This window comes from Schistocerca serialis, chromosome 7 (genome assembly GCF_023864345.2).
Source record: "Schistocerca serialis cubense isolate TAMUIC-IGC-003099 chromosome 7, iqSchSeri2.2, whole genome shotgun sequence".
Classification (NCBI taxonomy): Eukaryota; Metazoa; Arthropoda; class Insecta; order Orthoptera; family Acrididae; genus Schistocerca; species Schistocerca serialis.
Window position 1 is genome coordinate 500,516,742 of NC_064644.1, and position 12,819 is coordinate 500,529,560.

General features: G+C 42.1%; 1 protein-coding gene across 1 annotated transcript in view; it reads right to left on the reverse strand.

The window, feature by feature from the left end:
• LOC126412375 (semaphorin-2A-like) overlaps nucleotides 1–12,819 on the reverse strand; it is a 1,156,194-nt gene that overhangs the window by 639,891 nt on the left and 503,484 nt on the right. Inside the window, exon 4 of the mRNA XM_050081946.1 lies at nucleotides 7,018–7,124. Coding sequence (XP_049937903.1) covers nucleotides 7,018–7,108 — 91 coding nt within the window. The 5' untranslated portion in view covers nucleotides 7,109–7,124. The remainder of the gene's footprint in view (nucleotides 1–7,017; nucleotides 7,125–12,819) is intronic.

Sequence of the window (12,819 nt, forward strand, 5' to 3'; positions counted from 1 at the left end):
TTAGAGTCATGTATGTCGCTTCGGTTGATTTTAAATGTTAAAAGTGTCCTCCTGTACAGTTGTACAGATTTCGGGTGGATGTGGGTCAGGCCGGAGTTTAGACAAGACTTTTAACATATAGTTTTCAAGCTGTACGTGGCATGGGAATAATACTTACATTACTTGGTGCCTGTTTCAGTGACTTTTTTCGAATGTCACTACTGTATAAAGCATGTTTCGAATTGCGTATTACGTAACATAGCACAACGTTAACAACAACATGCGCAGAAGCCAGAGAAAATACGAGAATGCGTCTGTGTTGACCATCACAGCAGTGCAATGGGAATAAATTCCTGGAGATTGTTATAGGTGACATATAATGTATAACGAAGAATGGCACAGCAGGGAACTGAATTTCGACGAACCATGGATGCGCAGATCAAGAAAATAAAGAACAGCCATCGGTGAATAACCCATCAGCCTCATAATTTTCAACAGAAGCAAATTTTATTTGAATATAAGTATAAATTACGTACACCCAACTTAAGATTGTTTATGACGGAGGACGGACAGATAGTCCGAAACACATATGTATTTTATAAATTCAGATCGTGACTGGTATTCAATCTTACATAGGAACTGATGCTTTTAGTTCAGTCTCATTTCCGAACATAGATCGCATACTGAATCTATATCACGTTATAGTTCTTTGTATCCAAAAGACGTCTTTTCTCCGTTGCCTGATACGGTTTGACCACTGTCGTAGCAGCGTCAGAGTATTTCTTCCATACTCTTTCTCGTGAGTATGTATTTGACTTTCCAACCATTTTACCGCGCTAGATTCGTAAGCAAGTACATCGCTGTTTAAAGGGCTCCAGCAGGGTCAGTACACTAGACCAATAGCAATGCAATGACTTAGAACAACGTTTTCACAAATACAACACCTTCAACGTAATTTTCAGTAGTATTGAGATTTTAAATATGATATTAGGTAAATTAACGAGTTGTAAAGTCTGGCACGCTATAATTTATAAGATGAAAAATTATGAAACTCTCAAAATAAATATAACAAGACAAAAATTGTTACATAAAGCCACAGACTCTAAACTGCAGCAGTAATTTTATAAATATTTGAATATCGGAAAATAAACTCGCGTTTCACATAAAGCAGACCGCAACGTCGAAACATTTCATTATATGCAAACACGGCGCAGCCGTGTGATCATAGGTGCTCACCATAATGAGAATGGATTTCGTTCTGCATTCAGAGTACAATTCAAACAATCAAATTAATTAAAATGTTTGATACAGTTTGTAATTTCGACTAATAACACGTATGAATGCAATTATTTTCAGGAATCTTTTTCATGTATACGACGTATGACTCTTTTGACTTGTGTCTGCGTTTTTTTATTGGCCCATCTCATACATCCAGTGTTTATTAGAATAAACTACATACTGAGAAGGATATGTATGTCCATCCATCTGAAGTTCTCTTCCGCCACTTTCATTCCAGCAGGGTGAGAAGTTTTAGAACTCACTTCTTTGCAGTAATATCCCAGCAAATAAGGAATGATGCAGAGTTGTTGTTGTCTCGAAATATATGGTAGGGGTTCCCATCTCCAGCATTCGCCTGGTAACCGAGGAAAAAACCCTCGAATACCAGGGTCAGAACCGGGGATTGCAACTGTTTTAATTCGGTAGTAAAATGTGTTGAGTCGTTAGGCCGCAAAACATTCTTTTCAAATTTCTTCAGTACTGGACGCTTGAGTCCTTCTCTTAGGATCTTCTTCAGGAATCCACTGGTGTCCTTAGGTGGCTGAGCACATTACGAATTAAATCGTAGTTGATGGGTCGAAAAGTCCAGCATTGGACTAGTACTAGTTTGAACGGGAATATGACTTGGCTTAATAAATTTTTCCACCAATGGCAACTGTCACGAAAGTTTGCAGGCTTACGTACTTTTTAAGCGTTTCTGGGATATTGTTATCCGTTATCCCGGTCAAGAATTATAGATGTATGTTGGTATTGCGTATTATCATTATAAGCGTTCATTCTTTGTGGGCTGTTAGAATATCATAGCCCATTGTATTGTCAGCGACTTAGCTATATACCAGAGGATGCCTCACAACCAAAGAAAACCTCCGACAAATCTTGGTTAGAAAAGGAGAATAGGAACTATTTACACCTGGAACAGTTCCCCCCCCCCCCCCCCCCCCCCCCCCACACACACACACACACAAAATTTAAAAAAAATCCTAGTCAGCGGGCGTCTATTTGTTTATGCGTACAGAGTAAAGCCGATGATTTGCCCGACATGTGCAGGATGCCTATGCCGTTTCATTCCCAAGTCTTTCGTTCCCCACTCATGCGCAATGTATACAACACTCGATTCGCGTTCGGGAGGACGACGGTTCAAACCTTCCTCGGATTTCTTTAAAAGATCTCAGCAAACGCCTGGTTGGTTCTTTTGGAAATGGCGCGACCGATTTGCTTCCCCCTGTCTTAATTGGAGGTGCCGTATGTAATGAGCCCGCTCTCGACGGGACGTCAAAGGCTAATCTTCCTTTTTCTGTTGCGGAACATTGTTACCTTCAGCCACACTATTTCAGGTGGCTGGGAGTGGAGTAGAGAGAGCCCCAGGCGGGAACATTTGCGAGTCGATTTGCCTAGTGACCAAGGGAAGACTCCCGTCACCCTCGATCCGAACTGTGAGGTTTGACCAAATTATAATTTATTGCTAAGACAGTGTCGTCCACTGTCCCAGGTATAAATAAGAAACTTACCTGAGTCGAGGTACATTTATCTCATTCTGCACTCCAAGGAATAGAGCGGACTGTTTTGCATCCAGCCTCTTAAAGAGTCGTGGTTCTTTTCGGACAATAGCAGACGAACCGGTAGAGGTTTGGAATAAAAGGGAAGGGCTTAAGCAGTTCCACTTTTCCCTGACAATCATGCAGAATCTACCAAGAACATTTGTTGGCTCGGGGATTTGAACCATTTTAATTTATTTCTGGAACTATGTTTTCTATTGAGCCACGCTAAAATTAAAACTATGTGTATTGTGTATACAGGGTGTTACGCGTTTCCTGTCACAGGCTTCTAGGGATGTAGAGTGGATTTAGGAGATAAAGTTCTGATAGTGAACTTTTGTCCGAAAAGATATCGTTTGGATATAAATAAGTTAGAAGATCAGATCACTTTCAGATCTCCCGCTTTATGATAGGCCCGCAGCAGAAAAATGAGTACTGGCCTGTGCTGTATGGAAGAGCCCCCATCATGGGAAATGTTTCAGGTACCCGCCGTCGGGGTCTCTTCTGCGTGACGAAGGACGTCCTCTTCGAAAGTTGTGAGTGTGGCGCGTCTATGAAGAACCACTGTCAATCCGTCTAGTTGTGGACCTACCAGTTTCTCACAGCCATTGTTGTAGGCGGACGAAATTGGTATGTGGCGTCATATGATGCCGGCACCTTACGCTCCTTTTGTATGTGTAGCAAGAACCGGGAGATTTGAAAGTGATCTGATCTTCAATCTTAACTTATATCCAAACAGTACATTTCCGAACATGAGCTCCTGGTAACCCTCTAAAAGCGCTGGAAATCTGTAAAAGGAATCGCCCTCTGTATGTTGTGTACGTGCATTAGTGTCACTGTAGCTGTTGTGAGTGGTGAGGCAGTTGAGTAAGACATCTTAAGCACACAGGCGGGTTGAGGAGCAGCATGGTACGGATTGGGATTGGGAGGGGAGGGGGGGGGGGGGTAGAAGACTCTCGAACATCTCTGCTTACGTAAACCAAAGTGTAAAGAGACTATAGTTCTTACCCATAGAGTAACTAGTATCTCACATCCTGTAGCATGTAAGAAAGTTAAAACTTAGAATTAGTAAATGCTGCTAAATATCATTGAAAGTACTGTAGATCTTTAAGACCCACTTATGTATGTGGTGATGGGTTTTTTTAAAAAAAGGAAAAAAAAAAGTTGTCACTCAAATCTCAAATGATTTACTAACTGGTGACAAATATCGTTGCTGTGAAATACACTTGGCAGCTATAGGAGCTGAGAGAAGGAAAGGCGCCGGCCGAAGTGGCCGTGCGGTTAAAGGCGCTGCAGTCTGGAACCGCAAGACCGCTACGGTCGCAGGTTCGAATCCTGCCTCGGGCATGGATGTTTGTGATGTCCTTAGGTTAGTTAGGTTTAACTAGTTCTAAGTTCTAGGGGACTAATGACCTCAGCAGTTGAGTCCCATAGTGCTCAGAGCCATTTGAACCATTTGAAGGAAAGGCTGACGTGAAAGACTTACGGAAATCAGCGTCGAAACCATAGTATTTGCGGTCATTAGGCAGACTGTTGAGAGACTCAATGACATTCAAGGTTAACTTAAGTCGCAGATGACGAAGAACAACAGAGATGACTTTAGTTTCACATGTCACTCTCCCGGATAAATTTGTGTTTCCTGCTCAAGGGCGGGTTGAAGATAAATTTATTATCCTTTGCACTTGGAAGGGAAACTAAACATGTTGCATATATTCCGTATTTTGTTAAGTTATTATTTTAGTGAATTTGGAAGAAAGGTACTTTATGAATATCAGGAAAGTAAAACAAGGGTAATGCAAAGTAGCTGAATTAAATGTACCGACGTCGAGGGAATTAGATGGGGAAATGGGACGCTAAAAAAAATTCATCGGTTTCGATATTTGGATGCCAAAATAACTGACGACGGACGAAGTAGTGGGGGGGGGGGGGGGGGGGAATACAAAACGCCGACTAGCAATAGCAAGAAATGCGTTTCTGAAAGAGAGAAATCGATTAACTTCGAAGCCTTTTCTCACGGTATTCGTCTGGAGTGTAACCTTGCACTGATGTGAAATGTGGGCGACAAACAGTTCAGACAAGAAGAGAATAGAAGTTTCTGAAAGAAGATGCTGTATAAGAATGCTGAATGTTAAGTGGGTAGGTCGGGTTACTAAGAACTGGTACTTTATTTGGAGGAAATTAGAAATTTATGACACAATTTCACCAAAAGAAAATACGTATTGATAGGACGTAACACGAAGCATGAAGGAGTAGTTGTTTTGATTGTGAGGAGAAATGTGTTTGTGCTGGTGGTGCGGGACGGGGGGGGGGGGGGGCGTTGAAAACATTATTGGGACACCAAGAGTTGATTATAACCGGTAGATTCAAATGGATGTAGGCTGTAGCAGATATAAGAGAATAAGAAGCTTGAAAACATATGTGATCTTGGGCTTTGCCGACGAGTAAACTGCTTGTACTGTTGTCGGGTGCCCAGCGGGTGCAGTCATTTTCGTAACACAAGCACTGGACTCGCATTCGGGAGGACGACGGTTCAATCCCGCGTCCGGCCATCCTGATTTAGGTTTTCCGTGATTTCGCGAAATCGTTCCAGGCAAATGCCGGGATGGTTCCTTTCAAAGGGCACGGCCGACTTCCTTCCCCGTCCTTCCCTAATCCGATGAGGCCGACGTCCTCGCTGTCTGGTCTCCTTCCCCAAACAATCCAACCCAACCCGCAACACAATATTTCGGCTGTGTACCTTCCACACATCTTCAGGTGATACCTGTAGAATGAGCGTTTTTCCTACATCCCGCCTCTTTTATACTCGGCGATAAGGATGCAAAGGAGGTGGATGTAGCAAAGACGCTCATTCTTCAGGTATCATCTGAAGATGATGCCAAAGTTCGCTGTCGAAATATCGTGTTGCCGAAACAACTGCACCCGGCTGGACACCCGACAACAGTAAAAACAGGTTTGAACAGGACAGAGTAGATTGGAAAGCTACATCCAAGCAGTCTCAGACTGAAGATCACTAAAAGAACAAGAGGTAACTGGTACTTGATAATTTAGATCGTTATCGGTCATGTGACATCCACTGTTGGATATAAGCCTCCACTAAACTTTGCCATACTTTGCATCCATGTTTCCCCTGCATATATTTTGCTGTGATCTACGCACATTCCATTACGCGATTGTTTTGGCCCTTTTTCAGCTCGTGCTATAGTGTCAAACCTCCACTGGTCCATCCAATACATTTACCTGGCTACATGTTCCGGCCACTTCCATTTAGTTTTAATTACAGTCATAATTATGTCTTTCACTCCAGTCTATCGTAGATCGATTTTATTTCCTATTTCTCCTAGTAACTTACATTCAGCGACGTCGAATTCTACCTGTAGGTTTACCCGAAGCACTCCTGGCCATTGCATTCTTGTATATACTTCTTTTTATGTTCGCCCAGATGGCGTCATCAACTGCCTTAACTACAAGAAGTCATCAGTTTGATCTGTGTCTTCGTTATTAAGTTATACTATTCCCTTTCCAACATGTTGGTTGTATATTAATTTAATGTAATCCCTCTATATACAATACTTAAAGTTGTGGAAATTTATGCGGTACATAAAATTAGTTTGATTTCAACCTATAGTTAGATGTGATCGGTTATTCTATTTAATGGAAGGGTGAGACCAAAAAGTAATAGCGTTACACCAGGAATTTAGCTGGTTTAAGAAAAAAAGAGTAAACTGACTTATTGACTAACCCACTCTTACACCTTACCAGCCATGTTTCAAGTACGACCGAGGCTAACTATTGAAGCTATAATACTACAAAGGTAAGAAAAACGACGATTGACAAACTAGTTGCCCAGCTTCTCCAACAAAAAGTCCAGTTTCTCGTGTAAGTTTTAAAACTCTAGATACTCTGGGAACTGATTCGTTTAAAGTTCATGGACCAGAACTGGATTATGTGTAGGAAAATACTGCAGTAATAAGAGACGCAAGGCGAAAATAATGACCTTTTCTGATTCTGAGTAACAGCTGAAATATATTTACCTTGTACACTTCACTTCAACGTTCATACGATGTTACTTAGGAGAAGGGCACTGGCGATCATCTTCACATACACTTTAGATGTCACCAGTATTGCACAGTGCTATTAACATTGTAAAGGAAAGGTTTCACTCTTTAAAAAATTATGGACACATTGCTTCCACCTTGTCATCGCGTCCACTGGCCTCGGTACTCACCTTCTTCGCTGGAGGAACGAAGCAGGCTGCTCGAACACACGCAACCAGCTGATACTGCCAGCAGGAGGCATATCGCCAGGTACGAAGCCATCGTATCTGCCGCAGTCCTGCACACATAAAAACGAAGCGATGAGTCAACATAATATTTCATACTTTAAATATGACGAGTACTTTGACAAACGAAAATCAAATGATAATTCGAAAACACAAGGTATTTCACCATTACGCCGATAGGTTTCCATGGGTTTTGGTGACGAACTCATGTCCGGAATTTTACCGTTCGCATGTAGAATAAATTTGAAGATCGTTTCACTTCCTTATCTCTCACTCTTATGTTGTGCATTACAACAGACGCAAGATACAAGGAAATTCAGCACACCTTCATAGAATATACCGTCCTACAAAAAGCATTCGGCAACTTAAAATGATACCAAGTGCTTGAATTCCTTAGGAAAATAGGTAGAAGCATAAGGAGGGTAATAAACTGTATAGAAAGAACCAAGAGAGAACAATGAGAATAAAATAGAGAAATGCTCGTAATAAAAAAAGTATTAAATAGAGAATACATGCTTGCTTCTCTGTTACCTAAACTCGACATCGAAGAATCAATTACGGAAATAAAAGAAAGATTCAGGAGTGGCTTAAAAATTCAGGGTGAAGAAATATCAACGATACGATTCGCTCATGACATTGCCATCTGCTGAGGCAGAATTGCAGGACCTGCAGAAGTAAAGTGTTATGCGCAAGCACACGCTATGAACTGAGAGTAACCCAAAGAAAGACAGACGTAATGAAGAGTAATGGAAATGAGATCAACAGTAAACTTAGCAATGAAGTTGTGAAGGAATGCTTCTGTCTTGGAAGCAAAATAAAGCATGACAGACGATTGAAGGAGGATGGAAGAAGCAGAATCGCACAGGAAAGGAGAGCATTCCTCGCTAGTAGAAATCTACTTGTAGCAAATACAGGACTTAATTTGGGAAAGAGAGTTCTAAGAATACTAGGCTCGAGAATAGGATTCAGCTAAGCGATTGATGGAAAAGCATGTGAGATGTGAAGTTACAGAAGGATGCTGGAAATTAAGTCCACTGATACGATAAAAACGGACATGGTTCTCCGCAAATCGGCGTGCAGTATGTGGATAACACTGACTAGAAGATTTTACCGGATACATGTGTTGCGACATCAGGGAGAACCTCCATTGTACGAAAAGATGACCTACAAGAGAAAAACTATAACGGAAGACGGACTTGAATATATCCAACAAATAGTCGAGACATTTAGGTGTAAATGCCGATCTGAGATGAAGAAGAACGCATGGGCGATACCTACCATGCACTTTTCTCACATGACCTTAAAGCCGCGGGCCAAGCTAATAGTGTGGATGCCGTTTGTCTTGTCTTCCAAAAAGTACTTGACTCTGTACCATACCAACGTGTATTAACAAAAGTATAATCATATGTCCCCGGGGGGTAGACAACATTCCATTAGAACTACTGACAGCCTTGGGAGAGCCAGCCCTGACGAAACTCTACCAGCTGGTGAGCAAGATATATGAGACAGGCGAAATACCCTCAGACTTCAAGAAGAATATAATAATTCCAATCCCAAAGAAAGAAGGTGCTGACAGATGTGAAAATTACCGAACTATCAGTTTAATAAGTCGTGGCTGCATAGTACTTACGCGAATTCTTCACAGACGAATGGAAAAACTGGTAAAAGCCGACCTCGGATAAGATCAGTTTGGATTCCGTAGAAATATTGGATCACGTGAGGCAATACTGACCCCACGACTTATCTTAGAAGATAGATTAAGGAAAGGCAAACCTCGTTTCTAGCATTTGTAGACTTAGAGAACGTTTTTGATAATGCTGTCTGGAATACTCTCTTTCAAATTTTGAAGGTGGCATTGGCAAAATACAGGGAGCGAAAGGCTATTTACAATTTGTACAGAAACCAGATGGCAGCTGTAAGAGTCGAGGGAATGAAAGGGAAGCAGTGGTCGGGAAGGGAGTGAGACAGGGTTGTAGCCTCTCCCCGATGTTATTCAATCTGTATATTGAGCAAGCAGTGAAGGAAACAAAAGAAAAATTCGGAGTAGGTATTAAAATCCATGGAGAAGAAATAAAAATTTTGAGGTTCGCCGATGACATTGTAACTCTGTCAGAGACAGCAAAGGACTTGGAAGAGCAGTTGAACGGAATGGACACTGTCTTGAGGATATAAGATGAACATCAACAAAAGCAAAACGAGGATATGAGACACTTAAAGTAGTAAACGAGTTCTGCTATTTGGGGAGCAAAATAACTGATGATGGGCGAAGTAGAGAGGATATAAAATGTAGACCGGCAATGGCAAGGAAAGCGTTTCTGAAGAAGAGAAATTTGTCAACATCGAGTATAGATTTAAGCGTCAGGAAGTCGTTTCTGAAAGTATTTGTATGAAGTGCAGCCATGTATGGAAGTGAAACATGGACGATAAACAGTTTAGACAAGAAGAGAATAGAAGCTTTTGAGATGTGGTGCTACAGAAGAATGCTGAAGATTAGATGGGTATATCACATAACTAATGAGGAGGTATTGAATATAATTGGGGAGAAGAGCAGTTTGTGGCACAACTTGACTAGAAGGAGGGATCGGTTGGTAGGACATGTTGTGAGGCATCAAGGGATCACCAATTTAGTATTGGAGGGCAGTGTGGTGGGTAAAAATCGTAGAGGGAGACCAAGAGATGAATACAATAAAAAGATTCAGAAGGATGTAGGTTGCAGTAGGTACTGGGAGATGAAGAAGCTTGCACAGGATAGAGTAGCATGGAGAGCTGCATCAAACCAGTCTCAGGACTGTTCAATTGAAAGACTTGCATCAGGCCATGGAGCCACATTATATCATTATTATTATTTGAAAAAAAAAGCTGCACAAATATAGAACTAGATTTTGATAAGATTTCGAAGTGGTGGAGTTAAATTCTAGGGAAAAAAAGAAAGAAAACGACTCACGACAGAGTTATCCAAAGTGGTCACAAATTGATATTCATACAGGTGTAGACCGAAAATGTGAAATGGTAAACTTCGGTGACCGATGGATGAATGCGTGATGCTACACCGCAGTTTCACCGAGCAACTGGCAAGGATAGTAAATAGGTGACACGTCGATACCAGGGCAGAAAGTCTTTGCCAGTTTCATTCCATGTATCCAGATGGACAATAACTATGCCTCGCAGATTGGCGCATGAGCTGTATACGCAGATGTCACCATTCGAGAGAGGACGCGTAGCTGGGCTCCAAGGAGCCCGTTGGAGTAATCGGCGGCCCGCTCGACATTTGAAGTGATGCCACAATTCGACATTGTCGACAGCAGTGGGTGGACCACGCCGAACACAGCGTAAGAAGGAAGCCGGTGACTTGGAGAGGCGGCAGAATGTGAGGAGTTGTTGCCAGAGAGGCACTCACAGCCCGGATTCATCATTATCATCGATCCGACGTGCAACTGGTGCTTCAATGACCATAAGAACCATTATTAAGCGGCTCAAAAAAAGGGGACTGAGATAATGCGGCCCCTACGCAGACTACCATTGATGCCTCTAGACCAACAAGCCCGTTTGCAGTGTTGTCGGGCACATTGGGCCTGGATGCTCATCGGCTGGCGTAGAATTGTCTCCACTGATGAGTCCTGCTTCGAACTAGGCCCTGATGACCGGCCAAGATGTGTCTGTAGACGCCCCAGTCAGTGGTGGGATACCAACATGACTGTCACCTGCCTAGGTAGTCTAGGATGCCGTTTCATTTCATTTCAAAGCAGGGCCCCATTGGTTGTCATCCGCGGCGCCTTTAAAGCACAGAAGTACTTCGAAAATATTCTACGCTCCGTTTCCTTACCCTTCACGGCAAGCCATCCTAAGCTTACATTTTACCAAGATAATGCCCGCCCATATGCGGCGAGAGATTCTACTGCTTGTATTCGTGTTTGCGAACCCTACCTTGTCCAGCAAACTCGTCAGATCTCTCCCCAGTTGAGAACGTTTGGAGCATTAAGGGCAAGGACCTCCAACCAGCTTGGGACCTTAACGATCCAACGCTACAGGACAGAATGTGGTAGGATATCCCTTAGGAGGACATTCAACAACTTTACCAATCACTGCCCAAAGTGAATAACAGCTTACATAAGGGCCGATGTGAATCAACGCGTTATTGACTTGCTCATCTCGTAAACATCCTTCTCTGCAATAAGTCAACCACTTTCTCAGAAATTGTAATAATTTATTTGTACGTACACCTACATCACATCTACCGACTCCCGTCCCATTCAGATAATTCATTAGTGGTGCGACGAGGGATTTATTTTTCCTAAGAGTGTATTGGCAACTTCCTTTAAATGTCCAGAAATGTTTAATTCTGCACTTCATAAAATGCAGAAAAGTCACAATTGGTATTAGGCAATTCATACAAATATCCGAATCTGACAGCTAGTGTGGAGCTGAAATGGAATGATCACATAGGTTGAGTCGTAGGCGAATCACTTGGTAAACTTCGGTTCAATGCCAGGATACTGAGGAATTACAGGCCTATATCACTAACGTCGATTTGCAGTAGGGTTTTAGAACATATACTGTATTCGAACATTATGAAGTTCATCGAAGAATGATTTATTGACATATAGTCAGCACGGATTCAGAAAATATCGTTCTTGTGAAACACAACTAGCTCTTTATACTCATGAAGTAATAAGTGCTATCGACAGGGGATGTCAAATTGATTCCATATTTTTAGATTTCCACAAGGCTTTCGACACCGTTCCTCACAAGCGTCTTCTAACCAAACTGCGTGCCTGCGGAGTATCGCCTCAGTTGTGCGACTGGATTCGTGATTTCCTGTCAGAAAGGTCACAGTTCGTAGTAATAGACGGAAAGTCATCGAGGAAAACAGATGTAACATCCGGCGTTCCGCAAGGAAGTGTTATAGGCCCTCTATTGCTCCTGATCTATATTAACAACACAGGAGAAAATCTGAGTAGCCGTCTTAGATTGTTTTCAGATGATGCTGTCATTTACCGTCTTGTAAAGTCATCAGATGATTAAAACGACTCGCAAAATGATTCAGGTAAGATACGTGTATGGTGCGAAAAGTGGCAATCGACGCTGAATAAAGAAAAGTGTGAAGTTATTCTCATGAGTACTAAAAGAAATCAGCTAAATTTTGATTACGCGGTAAGTCACAGAAATCTGAGGGCTGTGAATTCAACTAAATACTTAGCGATTACAATTACAAATAACCTAAATTGGAACAATCACGTAGATAATATTGTGGGTAGAGCAAACCAAAGACTGACTGCGATTCATTGGCAGAACAGTTAGAAGGTGCAACGGGTCTACCAAAGAGACTGCCTATACGACGCCTGTCCTCCCTATTCTGGAGTATTGCTGTGCTGTGTGGGATCCGCATCAGGTGGGACTGACGGATGAGATCGAAAAAGTACAAAGAAGGGCAGCTCGTTTTGTATTATCGCGAAATAGGGGAGATAGTGTCACAGACATGAAACGTGAATTGGAGTGGCAATCATTAAAACAAAGGTCGATTTTCTTTGCGACGTGATCTTCTCATGAAATTTCAATCACCAGTTTTCTCCTCTGATTGCGAAAACATTCTGTTGGCACCCACCTACATAGGGAGAAATGATCATCACGATAAAATAAGAGAAATCAGGGCTCGCACAGAAAAATTTAAGTGCTCGTTTTTCTCGCGTGCCGTTCGAGAGTGGAACGGTAGAGAGACAGCATGAAGGTGGTTCACTGAACCCTCTGCCA